At 48.7% G+C, this 14,846-nt stretch overlaps 1 protein-coding gene and 1 pseudogene across 2 annotated transcripts; one reads left to right on the top strand and one right to left on the bottom strand.

Moving 5' to 3' along the window:
* LOC141173713 (dynein axonemal heavy chain 9-like) overlaps positions 1 to 3,950 on the bottom strand; it is a 54,319-nt pseudogene extending 50,369 nt beyond the window's left edge.
* A 1,624-nt stretch (positions 3,951 to 5,574) lies between these two features.
* On the top strand, positions 5,575 to 13,648 carry LOC141166529 (E3 ubiquitin/ISG15 ligase TRIM25-like). 2 transcript variants are annotated; one of them, XM_073653321.1, is made up of 3 exons: positions 5,604 to 5,680; positions 7,712 to 7,883; positions 9,448 to 13,648. In XM_073653321.1, exons 2-3 carry the CDS (start codon positions 7,744 to 7,746, stop codon positions 10,997 to 10,999), a joined length of 1,692 nt encoding a protein of 563 aa, XP_073509422.1. In that variant the 5' UTR covers positions 5,604 to 5,680; positions 7,712 to 7,743; the 3' UTR covers positions 11,000 to 13,648. The 2 variants fall into 2 exon arrangements, with proteins under 2 accessions (XP_073509504.1, XP_073509422.1); XM_073653403.1 differs by lacking the exon at positions 7,712 to 7,883 and having other exon boundaries at positions 5,575 to 5,680.
* The last annotated feature ends 1,198 nt before the right edge of the window (positions 13,649 to 14,846 follow it).

Raw genomic sequence — 14,846 nt, 5'->3', positions numbered from 1 at the left:
TTTCCAGAATGGTCACCTGAATTACCACAGCACTACAAACTCTTCAAACTCTAGGACAGTCAATAACTTCCTGATTGGTGGGGGTCTGTCCGTAAAATCGCCCTGTGTGGAAGGGGTTAAGAATGGAGTGGGGCGGTGCGCACTCTCAACCTCAACTTTGTTCAGAAGGGGCTTTTCAGAGGGAAACTTGTAGGGTTAATACCAGTGCAGAGAATGCGTTGCGGGGAGCGGGGGTCTTATTTGTTTGCCTTGAATCCATAGTGAATGTGAATTACCAAAGGAAAACCTTTATCTGGTGGAATGTAATAAGCTAATTAGTTTTTCTACTGACTTTTAATACATGAGATCCCGGGAGCTGAGAAAAGTCTCCGACATCTCATCAGGAAACATCTTCCGTCCACTCCTTGTAGTCGCGTACGATGTGTTTACAGACCTGCCTCATTAAAACCTAGAAAGTATCATAGATAACGCACAAAAAACCCTCTAAGGAATCGCTCGTATGAAAGGGAATTTATCGATAATTGTAATTGTGTGATGTGCCTTTAAATATTGTGTCTTGTCGTACACTTTGTTGCAGTATTAATAAAAGTGCCGGGTTTGTAAACGTCGTCTTCATGTGTCATCACTGGGCCTCTGGATGGCGTCACTGGGTGTATGGATGGTATAGCGTCACTGGGTGTCTGGATGGTATGGCGTCACTGGGTGTCTGGATGGCGTCACTGGGTCTATGGATGGCGTCACTGCGTGTCTGGATGGTATGGCGTCACTGTGTGTCTGGATGATATGGCGTCACTGCGTGTCTGGATGGTATGGCGTCACTGGGTGTCTGGATGGCGTCACTGGCTCTCTGGATGGCGTCACTGGGTGTATGGATGGTATGGCGTCACTGGGTCTCTGGATGGCGTCACTGGGTGTCTGGATGGCGTCACTGGGTCTATGGATGGCGTCACTGCGTGTCTGGATGGTATGGCGTCACTGCGTGTCTGGATGGTATGGCGTCACTGGGTGTCTGGATGGCGTCACTGGCTCTCTGGATGGCGTCACTGGGTGTATGGATGGTATGGCGTCACTGGGTCTCTGGATGGCGTCACTGGGTGTCTGGATGGCGTCACTGGGTCTATGGATGGCGTCACTGCGTGTCTGGATGGTATGGCGTCACTGCGTGTCTGGATGGTATGGCGTCACTTGGTCTCTGGATGGCGTCACTGCGTGTCTGGATGGTATGGCTTCACTGGGTGTCTGGATGGCGTCACTGGGTCTCTGGATGGCGTCACTGGGAGTATGGATGGTATGGCGTCACTGGGTCTCTGGATGGCGTCACAGGGTGTATGGATGGTATGGCGTCACTGGGTGTCTGGATGGCGTCACTGGGTCTATGGATGGCGTCACTGCGTGTCTGGATGGTATGGCGTCACTGCGTGTCTAGATGGTATGGCGTCACTTGGTCTCTGGATGGCGTCACTGCGTGTCTGGATGGTATGGCGTCACTGGGTGTCTGGATGGCGTCACTGGGTCTCTGGATAGTGTCACTGCGTGTCTGGATGGTATGGCGTCACTGCGTGTCTGGATGGCGTCACTGCGGGTCTGGATGGTATGACGTCACTGCGTGTCTGGATGGCGTCACTGCGTGTCTGGATGGTATGGCGTCACTGGGTCTCAGGATGGCGTCACTGCGTGTCTGGATGGTATGGCGTCACTGGGTGTGTGCATGGGATGACGTCACTGGGTCTCTGGCGTCACTGGGTGTATGGATGGTATGACGTCACTGGGTGTGTGGATGTTAGGACGTCTATGGATGGCGTCACGGGGTGTATGGATGGTATGACGTCACTGGGTCTCTGGATGGCGTCACTGGGCGTCTGGATGGTATGGCGTCACTGGGCGTCTGGATGGTATGACGTCACTGGGTCTCTGGATGGCGTCACTGGGCGTCTGGATGGTATGACGTCACTGGGTGTCTGGATGGTATGACGTCACTGGGTCTCTGGATGGAGTCACTGGGTGTGTGGTTGTTATGATGTCACTGGGTGTGTGGATGGCATGACGTCACTGGGTCTCTGGATGGCATCACTGGGTGTGTGGATGGTATGACGTCACTGAGTCTCTGGATGGAGTCACTGGGTGTGTGGATGTTATGACGTCACTGGGTCTCTGGATGGCGTCACTGGGTGTGTGGATGGGATGGCGTCACTGGGTGTGTGGATGGGATGGCGTCACTGGGTTTGTGGATGGTATGGCGTCACTGGGTCTCTGGATGGCGTCACTGGGTGTGTGGATGATATGACATCACTGGGTGTGTGGATGGTATGACGTCACTGGGTCTCTGGATGGAGTCAGTGGGGGTGTGGATGGTATGACGTCACTGGGTCTCTGGATGGAGTCACTGGGTGTGTGGATGGTATGACGTCACTGGGTCTCTGGATGGAGTCACTGGGTGTGTGGATGGTATGACGTCACTGGGTCTCTGGATGACGTCACTGGGTGTGTGGATGGTATGACGTCATTGGGTCTCTGGATGGCGTCACTGGGTGTGGATGGTATGACGTCGCTTGGTGTGTGGATGGTATGACATCACTGGGTGTATGGATGGTATGGCATCACTCGGTGTGTGGATGGTATGACGTCTATGGATGGCGTCACTGGGTGTATGGATGGTATGACGTCACTGGGTCTCTGGATGGCGTCACTGGGTGTCTGGATGGTATGTCGTCACTGGGTCTCTGGATGGCGTCACTGGGCGTCTGGATGGTATGACGTCACTGGGTGTATGGATAGTATGACGTCTCTGGGTCTGGATGGCGTCACTGGGCGTCTGGATGGTATGACGTCACTGGGTCTCTGGATGACGTCACTGGGTGTCTGGATGGTGTCACTGGGAGTCTGGATGGTATGACGTCTCTGGATGGCGTCACTGGGTCTCTGGATGGTATGACGTCTCTGGATGGCATCACTGGGTGTGTGGATAGTGTCACTGGGTGATCCCTGGCGTAGTGCTCTGATGACTCTAGCTGGTGCCTTTGTCTGAGGACTCTGACTGTTGATGACTCTGTTGTAACAGAAACGGTGTTCCCAGGGCTCTGACCGCTGATGACTGCTGTCATGTTCTCATTTTATTATTAACTGGTGCCTTTTTGAGAAGACTCTGTTCACCTTTTAACTGGGATTTGATTACGATGGTTATTGACAACTGATGTTATTCTATAGGAGTACTGGCCATTGATGGCTCGGTGCAATGTTCCTGGTATTCTCAGCCTTGGCTTAGTGGCACAACTAGTACCATATGGAAACAATACTAATCCAACTTGTACAGTCTTCAAAGAAAGTTTGTTGGTAATAATTGGCAGGGGACTCTGAAGACTCAGGCTGTGTCCAGAGGAGCCTGATCACTGGTGACTGAATATGATGTCAGCCCCCCCTGGATGTGGTGTCAGTCATCAGTGTTCAGGTTCCTCTGGACACTGACAGTCACAAGTGATAAAGCTCCTTTGAACGTGGTGTCAGTCATCAGGCTCTTCTGGACACTGTGTCAAAGGAGCCTGATCACTGGTGCCTGAGGCGGCGTCCAGAGGACTCTGTTGCCTGAGGCAGCATCCAGAGGACTCTGTTGCCTGAGGCGGCGTCCAGAGGACTCTGTTGCCTGAGGCGGCGTCCAGAGGACTCTGTTGCCTGAGGCGGCGTCCAGAGGACTCTGTTGCCTGAGGCGGCGTCCAGAGGACTCTGTTGCCTGAGGCGGCGTCCAGAGGACTCTGGTGCCTGAGGCGGCGTCCAGAGGACTCTGGTGCCTGAGGCGGCGTCCAGAGGACTCTGGTGCCTGAGGCGGCGTCCAGAGGACTCTGGTGCCTGAGGCGGCGTCCAGAGGACTCTGGTGCCTGAGGCGGCGTCCAGAGGACTCTGGTGCCTGAGGCGGCGTCCAGAGGACTCTGGTGCCTGAGGTGGCGTCCAGAGGACATGCTGCATCCAGAGGACTCTGATCACTGGGTGGCTGGCGTCATGTCCGGAGGAGTCTAATGATCATTGGGCTTCATTTACTTTTCCTTTTGATTATTTAATCAATTTTATACTGTTCTATTGATTCTGTATCTGAAAATAATTTTTCTACACACTTTTCTTGGTGCTTTCTTAGTTGATCGTTTCCTCAAATCATCATAGGAATAAAGTTATTGTGTGGGAATGTCAATAATAATATTTCTTGATGTTATTGTTCCATTCTCTTGTCACTCCGTATTTATATTTTCCATAGCAATAGTATTTCTTATGCCTTGAGAACTCTGCTGACTGAGGCCGCGTCCAGAAGACTCTGATCACTGGTGACTGATGCTGGTTCCAGAGAACTCGGGGTCAGTCATCAGAGTCCTCTGTTCAGTGTTATTAAAGTCCCATGGCGTGGGTGATCAGTATGTAGATGACTCTGATCACTGAGGACTAGCGCTGTTTCCAGAGGATACTTGAGGTTACGGTTGGGCAGATACACATGCATAGTATGAAACAACTGACAATGAAACTTTTTTCCCCTTGTGACCGTACCTTGCACCCTGGTGCAGCCCGACAGATTTAGGTGAGTGATGTGTGAAGACCAGGTTCAATTTGATATTTCAGTGGTGGACGGCTCTGATCAGTCTCTGAAATAGATAAGAGATACTTGGCGCTCCAAGTAATGTAACTAATCTTTAGGCAATCTATATAGTCAATAAGGTTTTGGCCCTGAGCCCTGGGTCTTCATCAGACACTAGATGATACAGAAAAATAATTATATAAAGTCAAAATACGACCACATACGTGTAAGAGTGCACAGGAAAAAACATTGATAAATCATAGATAACTGGATGTTGTTCATTGAAAGTTATACACAAAAAGATAGTTACAAAACGCAAACGACAGTGTCATTTCATACTGGAGAGAGAGAGGAAAACCCGTATTGTGAACTATAAGAGATGTTTATGTTCACCATGATCTAGAGACTAACGAAGGAAAAATACTGAACCAGGTATGATCCTATAAATGTGGCGTATATATAATATATAACCCAAGCCATATAAGTGTGCTGTAGGCATACGTGCTGCAGCCCTCACTTTAGGGAAAAGTCTGCAGCAAACCTGTCCATGTGTGACCACAGGTGCAGCATGAGGTCGGCAGCAATGAGGAGTTCTCTGTACATATGGGGGACCTCTGTCTGGTGCTGTATGTGGAGGAGCTGTGTTTGGGGGCTCAGCTTATGTGCAGGTACCTGTGGCTGCCCCTGTATGTGAGGGCGCTCAGTCTAGTTCTACATGGTGGCTTCCAGCTGTACTTATATAAATGGAAACTGTCTGAGGCTATGCCCCTCAGTGGCAATAACCGCGCAGATTCATGGGAGATGGAGTTTTTAAAACAATAAGCAAAGTAACGGCGAAGCCTTCTTGAACTACAACTCCCAGACCCGCACTTGCGTTGCGCGACTCCCCGAGGAGGACGCTTCAACCAATCAGCTGATTATTAGTTGTTGGCGCGCAAGTGTGAGGGAAGAAAGACCAATCAGAAACGTCATTTCGACATTGGATACAGGTAGCCAATCAGGAGTGTCGCCACGTCGTTGGCGCGCTTTTCTGTGAGCAGCCAGCCAATCAGAAGCGCCCTGTCTCTCGGGTCAGTGTGCCGGGCAGATAACGCGCAGTCTCTCAGCAGACGGTTTGCTCTCCGTGAGGTAAATTATGTGTAATATGAGGGGCTGCTGCAGGGCCCTGGAAAATCAGAGGGGCCCACGGCCCACCCACTGTCGGGGCCCTGGCCGCTTCCTCGGCACCTGTTTAGTGACGCAGGCGCTGCTTGATTGCCAGCACTTCAGACATGGCCGCGCAGTGTGCTGTGTCTGCTAGTAATGGCACGGCAGGATCGATGGCACTGCACCTTTAATTGTGCTTGTGTGTCGTCCCTGGCGCGTCAAACATGTCACGGGCACACCCATGTGCAAGAGAATGATACGCACTCATGTCGGTGCGTGTTACATGCCGCTGTCAGATTGACACAGTGGGGGCAGGGGGGCCCACTGCAAGTTACAGGTGACATAGTGGGGGAAGGGGATCCACAGCAAGTTACAGGTGACAGTGGGGGGAGGGGGGTCCACAGGAAGTTACAGGTGACATAGTGGGGGAAGGGGATCCACAGGAAGTTACAGGTGACATAGTGGGGGAAGGGGATCCACAGGAAGTTACAGGTGACACAGTGGGGGGCCCACAGCAAGTTACAGGTGACACAGTGGGGGGCCCACAGCAAGTTACAGGTGACACAGTGGGGGGCCCACAGCAAGTTACAGGTGACACAGTGGGGGGCCCACAGCAAGTTACAGGTGACACAGTGGGGGGCCCACAGCAAGTTACAGGTGACACAGTGGGGGGCCCACAGCAAGTTACAGGTGACACAGTAGGGGGCCCACAGCAAGTTACAGGTGACACAGTGGGGGAGGGGACCCACAGGAAATTACACATTACACAGTGGGGGTCCACAGGAAGCTACAGGGTGACAGTGGGGGAGGGGACTCCACAGGAAGTTACAGGTGACATAGTGGGGGGAGGGGGGTCCACAGGAAGTTACAGGTGACATAGTGGGGGAAGGGGGGTCCACAGGAAGTTACAGGTGACATAGTGGGGGAAGTGGGGTCCACAGGAAGTTACAGGTGACACAGTGGGGGAAGGGGGTCCACAGGAAGTTACAGGTGACATAGTGGGGGAAGGGGGTCCACAGGAAGTTACAGGTGACAGTGGGGGGTCCACAGTAAGTTACAGGTGACACAGTGGGGGGAGGGGGGTCCACAGTGGGGGGCCCACAGGAAGTTACAGGTGACACAGTGGGGGGCCCACAGGAAGTTACAGGTGACACAGTGGGGGGCCCACAGGAAGTTACAGGTGACACAGTGGGGGTCCACAGGAAGCTACAGGTGACAGTGGGGGAGGGGACTCCACAGGAAGTTACAGGTGACATAGTGGGGTGAAGGGGGTCCACAGGAAGTTACAGGTGACATAGTGGGGGAAGGGGGTCCACAGGAAGTTACAGGTGACACAGTGGGGGGAGGGGGGTCCACAGGAAGTTACAGGTGACACAGAGGGGGCCCACAGGAAGTTACAGGTGACACAGTGGGGAATGGGGCCCACAGGATTGCATGAGGGGCCCCCTCCCCTAACTGCCTCAGGGCACTTCATATAATAAATTATATCATCGCACACTCATAAGTTGTAATGCAGTGTTCATTTATTCACAATGGCATAACATCAAACCGATTAAACGTGATTGGCGACAGAAGAAGTTTCGGCCTTATCCAGGCCTTATTCATTGAGTAGCACTACTAAAAGAGAGGAAATACGGTGTTAAGGGTAGGAATATTAGAAATCACATTGGTTAAACAAAAAGTCCATATAATACAATATTGATGGATGTGAGAGGGGAAAAGAAGGAATGAGGGGGAGGGGGGAGAGAGAAATAGAAGCAAAGGGAGGCAGAATAAAATCACAGTTATACATATGTACATTATATACAGTGGAATCATCAAGTAACATAGAGTATGCTGTAGGGTTACCTTAAGTGGGTTCAGATGAAGGTATATGCCATAAGAGAGAAAATAGAAATCTTTAAATGGTGCTGTAATGGTAAGAGATGCATGTTAAGCGCATAGAAAATCAGGCAGGGTTTTTTTTTTTTTAAAAGGGCAGGATCACTACCTCTTATGTCTCTTGTTTCACAGCCTATAGGTGACTTTCTTACTGGTGCGATGTGATGTCTCTACGTCTTGATACAGTGCTGGGGTCCCTGTTGTGGCTGTTTCATGTAGTAGAGAAGAGTGGTGTGGCCTTTTCCCTGTACTGCTATTCATATAGTGTGGAGGACTGGAGTAGGGAGAGCGTCCCAATTAGTAGGTAAGGTGGGGGAAGAGGGAAAGGGGAAGGCTCCTGGGAGCTGGGTACCTTGCACATCGGTGTGCCCGTGACGTGATTGCGGGTTGCCGCTGGGTGTCAGCTGATGGCCCCTGTGCCTGTCACTACGAGTAATCCCGGCATGTGGTCGGGCTTCAAAGGTGACTGTGATTTCTGCTATATTTCACCACCGGAGTGGTATCAGCAATGTAAGTTCCCTGTGTGAAATAAAATACGTAGCAGTCGCCGTCTTCTGCCGCTGTGTCGTTGCTTCGGTCCTCTTCGTTGCAGTAGAATATGGTGGGTAAATAAAAAAATAACCTGGAGTGTTATTTTAAACTAGATGGTGGCCCGATTCTAACGCATCGGGTATTCTAGAATATGTATGCAGCCGACCGGGCGCAATCAGCAGAGCCGTGTTTACATTTGGTGCCTAAATCGCTGATTGGCCGCGACCAATCAGCGAACCGTTTTAGTGAGGACCAGGGAGCGGCGCTTCCTGTGCGGCTACTTCTGCCGGGAGATGACCGGCTGTTTGCAGCAGAAGTATACCGACCGGCGGTGCCGCTCCCCGGTTCTCCCTTCACACTAGCCGTCGGGAGATCAGTGGCCCTAGCCGCTTATCTCCCAACGGTAGCCGCATGGAGGTCAGCGGCGCCGCCGGTCGGAGTACTGAAGCTGCGAGCAGCTGGGAGATGACCGGCTACCCCCGGTCATCTTCCGGCTGCATTGCCGCTGACCGCCGTGCGGCAGATGAGCCGCTAATGGCCGCCATCTTTTTCTGAAATCCCGCGTCGCTGATTGGTCCGGCCGCGGCCAATCATTGACGCGGGATTTCCTGGACAGAAGGACAGACAGACCTGATAAGACGATTATATATATTAGATGATGTGTCAGCATCTCTGTGTGGTGCAGTATATAGAGGAGCTCTCCTGTGCGGTGCAGTATATAGAGGATGTGTCTCCTGTGCGGTGCAGTATATAGAGGATGTGTCTCCTGTGCGGTGCAGTATATAGAGGATGTGTCTCCTGTGCGGTGCAGTATATAGAGGATGTGTCTCCTGTGCGGTGCAGTATATAGAGGATGTGTCGTGTCTCCTGGGTGGTGCAGTATATAGAGGATGTGTCGGCTCTCCTGTGAGATAAAGCCTCACAAAGCATAGTACGGGGCTTTACAGGTGGGAATGGTGCAGGCCGGGCCGCTGTAAAGCTTCAGGCGTCCACACATTACTTGTATGTCTGCCCCCGCTCCATTCACCCCTATGGGGAAGGCGACCTCGACTCAGCCCACGTCTGTGGTGGGAGGCGACACAAATGTGAATGGAGCAGAGAACACCTCACTTCTCCCATAGACATGGATGGGACCAATTGCTGGGGAAGACCCTGGAGAGATTTCCCTGCTGCCCCTAGATCTGGTTGCCGTCTGTTCAGACCTGCAGTTTGGCCCCTGTTCTGTCACTATCTGGGTGCATTGAATTGCTTGCAGTAGTTTTTACTGTCTTTGTTTTCGCATGTGTCTTACATTCATATCTATAGATTTTACATTTTCCCTTTTTTTCTTTTTTTAGAGACTCTTCATGTGTAAAGATGTCGTCGTTCTCTGACCTGAAGGACGAGCTGAACTGCCCCATCTGCCTCTGTGTGTACACGGAGCCGGTGACTCTGAGGTGTGGACACAACTTCTGCAACTCGTGTATTCGCCAAGCCCTGGACAGCCAAGTGTCGTCCGGGAGCCAACACTGGCACTTCTGTCCATATTGTAGGAAAAGGTTTACGCTGAGACCCAATCCTCACCCGAACATCACTCTGTGTAACATAGTGAAGCGCCTTCAGTCCTCACCGGGTCCATCCAAAGACGGCATCTTCTGCACCTATTGTATCACCGCGCCGGTGTCTGCTGTCATGTCCTGCCTCTTGTGTGAGGCCTCTCTGTGTAACGATCACATCGCCGTCCACAACAAGTCTCCTGAACACGTGCTTGTTGCCCCCACAACGTTTGCCCGGAATAGAAAATGCATTGTCCATAGTACATTCCTGGATTATTTCGATCCTGAAGATGCAACTTGTGTTTACTGCACGGCGCACGGAAATCATCAGACCCAGCGACACACCGGGCCCAGCGAGAGCCTGAAACTGAAAGAAGTGCTGGAGAAGCTGACCTTAGAAAGAAAGATGATCGCAAACCACGTTGAGGACCTTCTGCTCCACAGACAAAAGGTGCAGAGCACATCAGATAGCTACGCTCTCAAGACGAAGGTTTTGTTTGCAAATCTTAAAAGAGATCTCTCTACTCTGGAGATTCGCGTCCTAAAAGAGATCTGGGGGCAGGATGAGAGAGTTTCCATCTCCATCGACAGCATTGTCAAACAGCTGGAAGTAAGAAAGAACAAAGTGTCCAAGCAGATCACATTTGTCAAGAAGATCGGCAATTTTCCAATACCAAAGCCTGAGATCGATGGCCAAGGTCACATTGAAAATGAAGGAACAGACAGGGAATATCCAATCCTCCAAGAGAACTTTCACGTGGGCCATTTTAACCCGGTCCTAATTTCAGAGACTTTACGGAGAGAATTGCGTAATATTATGACTAATACCAAACCCATCTACGCAGGGTCAAGGGCCATAGACATCTTACTGGATGTGGGCACAGCCGGGCGCAGCATCACAGTGTCCAAAGACCAGAAAACGGCATCTTGGACCTCCATGAAAAAACGAAGCAAAAATCTTGGAGTTTATCAGGTGCTCAGCACTCAGAGCTTCTCGGGAAAATATTACTGGGAAGTCGAGATTTGTGGAAACTGGATTTGGAGGATAGGAGTGGCCTATCCCAGTATAGGCAAGAAAAAGCCAACGTCTAGGATCGGAGACGACGAGAAATCCTGGTGCTTGTGTCGCTATCTGCACGAGTATTCTGCAAGACACGACCAAAGGAAAATCATACTGTCTAAGAAGGTCTCAGCCCTGAGACTAGGAGTTTACCTGGACAGTCAGGCTGGGACACTCTCCTTCTATGAGCTCGGTGATCCCATCGAGCAGCTCTACACCTTCACCACCACTTTCTCTGGACCTGTCCATGCCGTCTTTTATTTAGGAGGTCGTGGATGGTTGAGAATTGGATGAACGACACGCTCACTAGAGGTTTTCGCAGATTAGTTTGGCAACAAAATTGTATGAATAGAATTGGTTTCTTGTATCCATACTCTCCAAATGTTTCTTGTAGGGGGGGGGGGACATCGCTGGGATTTCTGAGCGGAGGACTCCTACGTTCAGTAATGCTGTTAGAAAACCACTAAATGACCCCCATCCTAGAAGAAAACTTGCCGTACAGTTCTCTGCACTTATGTCATGTTTCTGTACAGTATGTTTCCGTACAGTTCTCTGCACTAAATGACCCCCATCCTAGAAGAAAACTTGCCGTACAGTTCTCTGCACTTATGTCATGTTTCTGTACAGTATGTTTCCGTACAGTTCTCTGCACTAAATGACCCCCATCCTAGAAGAAAACTTGCCGTACAGTTCTCTGCACTTATGTCATGTTTCTGGTTAAAGTTATTGTTCTGTTTGTTTAAGATGTGATAACAAGGAAGGAGATTTCTCGTGGATGATTAGTGCATACGACTGCACGTGATACAAGTTGGGAGTACCCCTATAGGCCAATAATTGGCACAGAAAGTTGGACTCGTTTAACACCATTAAACTATAGGCAATGAGAGGTTAATGCCCGAGAATCCTGTTATTTCACAGTCCATAGATGGATAAATTCTGTACTGCGGATTGTAGTAATAAATGGTGTTGGGTATAAGGCTGATGTCTCCCGTCTTGTGATCTTGTTTTATGCTGAGGGTCCCTATCTGACGGCCTGTGTTGAGTTTCGTGGTCTTGTATCCCTTTCAGCTGTACTGTGTTTTACAAATGTAGTTCTGATGACGCGGAAACCAAATGCTTCATCTGTCTTAGGGGCAGACTAACGCCCGGATTGGTTGCATTTCTCCTGACCTGAACTCGACAGCCTCAAATACAGTGAGGAAAATAAGTATTTGATACGCTGCTGATTTTGCAAGTTTTCCCACCTACAAAGAATGGAGAGGTCTGTAATTTTTATTATAGGTCACTTCACCTGTGAGAGACGAATCTTGCAATGTGATTTTCTGTAGTTCTTGACCAAGTTTGCACACATTGCAGAAGGGATTTTGTCTCTTTCCTCCATACGGATCTTCTCCAGATCTTTCAGGTTTTGGGGCTGTTGCTGGGCAATATTGAGTTTCAGCTCCCTCCAAAGATTTTCTATTGGGTTTAGGGCTGGAGACTAGCTAGGCCACTCCAGTGCTTCTTATGGAGCCACTACTTAGTTGCCCTGACTGTGTGTTTCGGGTTATTGTCATGCTGGAAGATCCTCTTACTGAGCTCTTCAATGCTCTTACTGAGGGAAGAAGGTTGCTGGCCTAAATCTCGTGATACATGACCCCATCCATCCTCCCTTTTAATATGGTGCAGTTGTCCTGTCCCCTTTGCAGGCAGGCACCCCCAAAATATGTTTCCCCCACCATGCTTCACGGTTGGGACGGTTTTCTTGGGGTTGTACTCACTCTTCGAAACACTGCAAGTAGAGTTGATACTAAAAAGTTCTATTTTGGTCTCATCTTGACTACAAGACCTTCTCCCATGCCTCCTCTGGATCATTCAGATGGTCAATGGTGAACTTCAAACGGACCTGGATATGTGCTGGCGTGAGCAGGGGGACCTTGCGTGCCCTGCAGGATTATAATCCATGACAGTGTAGTTTGTTACTAACGGTAATGTTTGAGACTGTGGTGCCAGCTCTCTTTAGGTCATTGACCAGGTCCTCCGATGTAGTTCTGGGCTGATTCCTGACCTTTCTCAGAATCATCTTTACCCCACGAGGCGAGATCTTGCATGGAGTCCCAGACCGAGGAAGATTGACCGTCATCTTGTGTTTGTTCCATTTTCAAATAATTGTGCCAACACTTGTTGCTTTCTCACCAAGCTGCTTGACTATTGTCCTGTAGCCCATCCAAGCCTTGTGCAGGTCTACAATTTTGTCCCTGGTGTCCTTAGACAGCTCTTTGGTCTTGGCCATGGTGGAGAGGTTGGAGTGTGTGGACAGGTAATGAGTGCAGAGTAGGAAGGCTTCTTAAAGTAAACCTAACAGGTCTTAGAGCGCCAGAATTCTTGATGGTTGGTCGGTGATCAAATACTTATTTCATGCAATAAAATGCAAATTAATTATGAAAAAAATCATACAATGTGACTTTTCTGGTATTTTATTTTTTGATTTTGTCTCTCGCAGGTGAAATGTACCTACGATAACAATTAGATTTCTCCATTCTTTGTAGGTGGGAAAACTTGCAGTGTATCAAATACTGTATGCATATACAATGGCGGTCAGTAGTAAATTGTGTGTCCTCCTTAATAAAAGGAGCCCATTCATAAGACATCTAGTCTCGATAATTGCGGGCGGACCGGAACTAGAAGCACCCGGCCATACAAAGCCCAGGAATCCCGCTGCGGAAAAGTTTTGTCTTTCACCCTCTCGGTTTGTCCTTTTCTGTCTCGGTTCCTTACAGCCAGGACGGAGAGCTCTGCTGCAGAATCAAGTGTTCAGCCATGCTTAATTAATCAGCGGCAAGAAGCAAATTTATCTGGATTATTCCTTACAATCTAAACAGGTTCCGGATAGTATCCGAACGGAGGAAATTAACCTCCACCACCAAACTCAATCAATATAGTAACAACTAGTGTGGGATATATAAATCCAAACCACCACAAAGAGTAACTAAGGTTTAAAATATATTTATTGATATTCTTTAAAATTAAAGATATAAAAACAGTGGATAACCCATACCACAGATGTAGGGTGTTAAACCATGAATCATTACAAAAGGTATAAATACATGCTACTGCTTGGCAATATATTTGGGAGGGAAATGATACTGAATAGGGCCCTAATGTGCATAGAGAAATATCCTATTTAACAGGTGAACAGATCAATCCACATCAAAACGATATACACATGCATAATAGATAAGAGCCAACATTACCTTAAGCCAATGTTTGTATGAATGAAAGCATGGTAAACAGTGGGTTATCCAGTGTTTTTATATCTTTAATTTTAAAGAATATCAATAAATATAATATATTTTAAACCTTAGTTACTCTTTGTGGTTGTTTGAATTTATATATCCCACACTAGTTGTTACTATTATTCCTTACAAGACAGATTCTCCTCTCTCGCCGCGGAAATGAAAGTGTGGAGCAATTAGAGGGAAAACCTGCCGAGAACTCCTCTCCCCGATCTTGGGCGAATACACAGAACCTGCAAGCTCTTGGCAGCCGGGAAGCGCTGGGATGGCATAAAACATGAATATAATATGAGGATGTGTAATAATGAGGGTTACATATCCCCAGCACCTGGAAGGGGATGCGATTGACTTACTGTCGTGATACAAAATCATGAAAAAAATGCTGAAATGCAGCCATCACTAACCGCGACACTTTTTTTGGTACATTTTAGTGCATATTCCTGGACACTTTTTCCTAATGACCCCTCTTCCTTGGCGTTATGTACGTTGGTGATAAAACACCATTTATTTTGCATATCGTGAAGTCCCTTTTGTTTTGTAGTATTCATTGATATTTTCTTGCACCCAATTCTTCAAAATAGAGCACATGGGTCATGAATTTTGCACAAAATAAAAAAAAAATGCTCTTTTACCTTAATCTTTTAGCCCATTTTTCTGCCTTTTTTAAAGCAAAACGTTGCATGTGCCGCTGTATAGTTGAATTGGAAAAAATTTCAGACTTAAATTACGGAGAGGGACTGAACTGTATGTATTTGCACAAATAGTTTGTGACTTTAAAGTCACAATTCATGAATAGACCACAAACATGGAAAATAAACACTCGCATTGGCAAACTTAAAACAAACATAAAATGTAAAGAAGAATTT

The sequence above is a fragment of the Phyllobates terribilis genome, unplaced genomic scaffold (genome assembly GCF_046119375.1).
Source record: "Phyllobates terribilis strain yellow unplaced genomic scaffold, ASM4611937v1 Scaffold_1__5_contigs__length_1240528914, whole genome shotgun sequence".
Classification (NCBI taxonomy): domain Eukaryota; kingdom Metazoa; phylum Chordata; class Amphibia; order Anura; family Dendrobatidae; genus Phyllobates; species Phyllobates terribilis.
The sequence above is the reverse complement of the archived record's forward strand: the minus strand, read 5'-3'. Positions and strand labels throughout refer to the sequence as shown.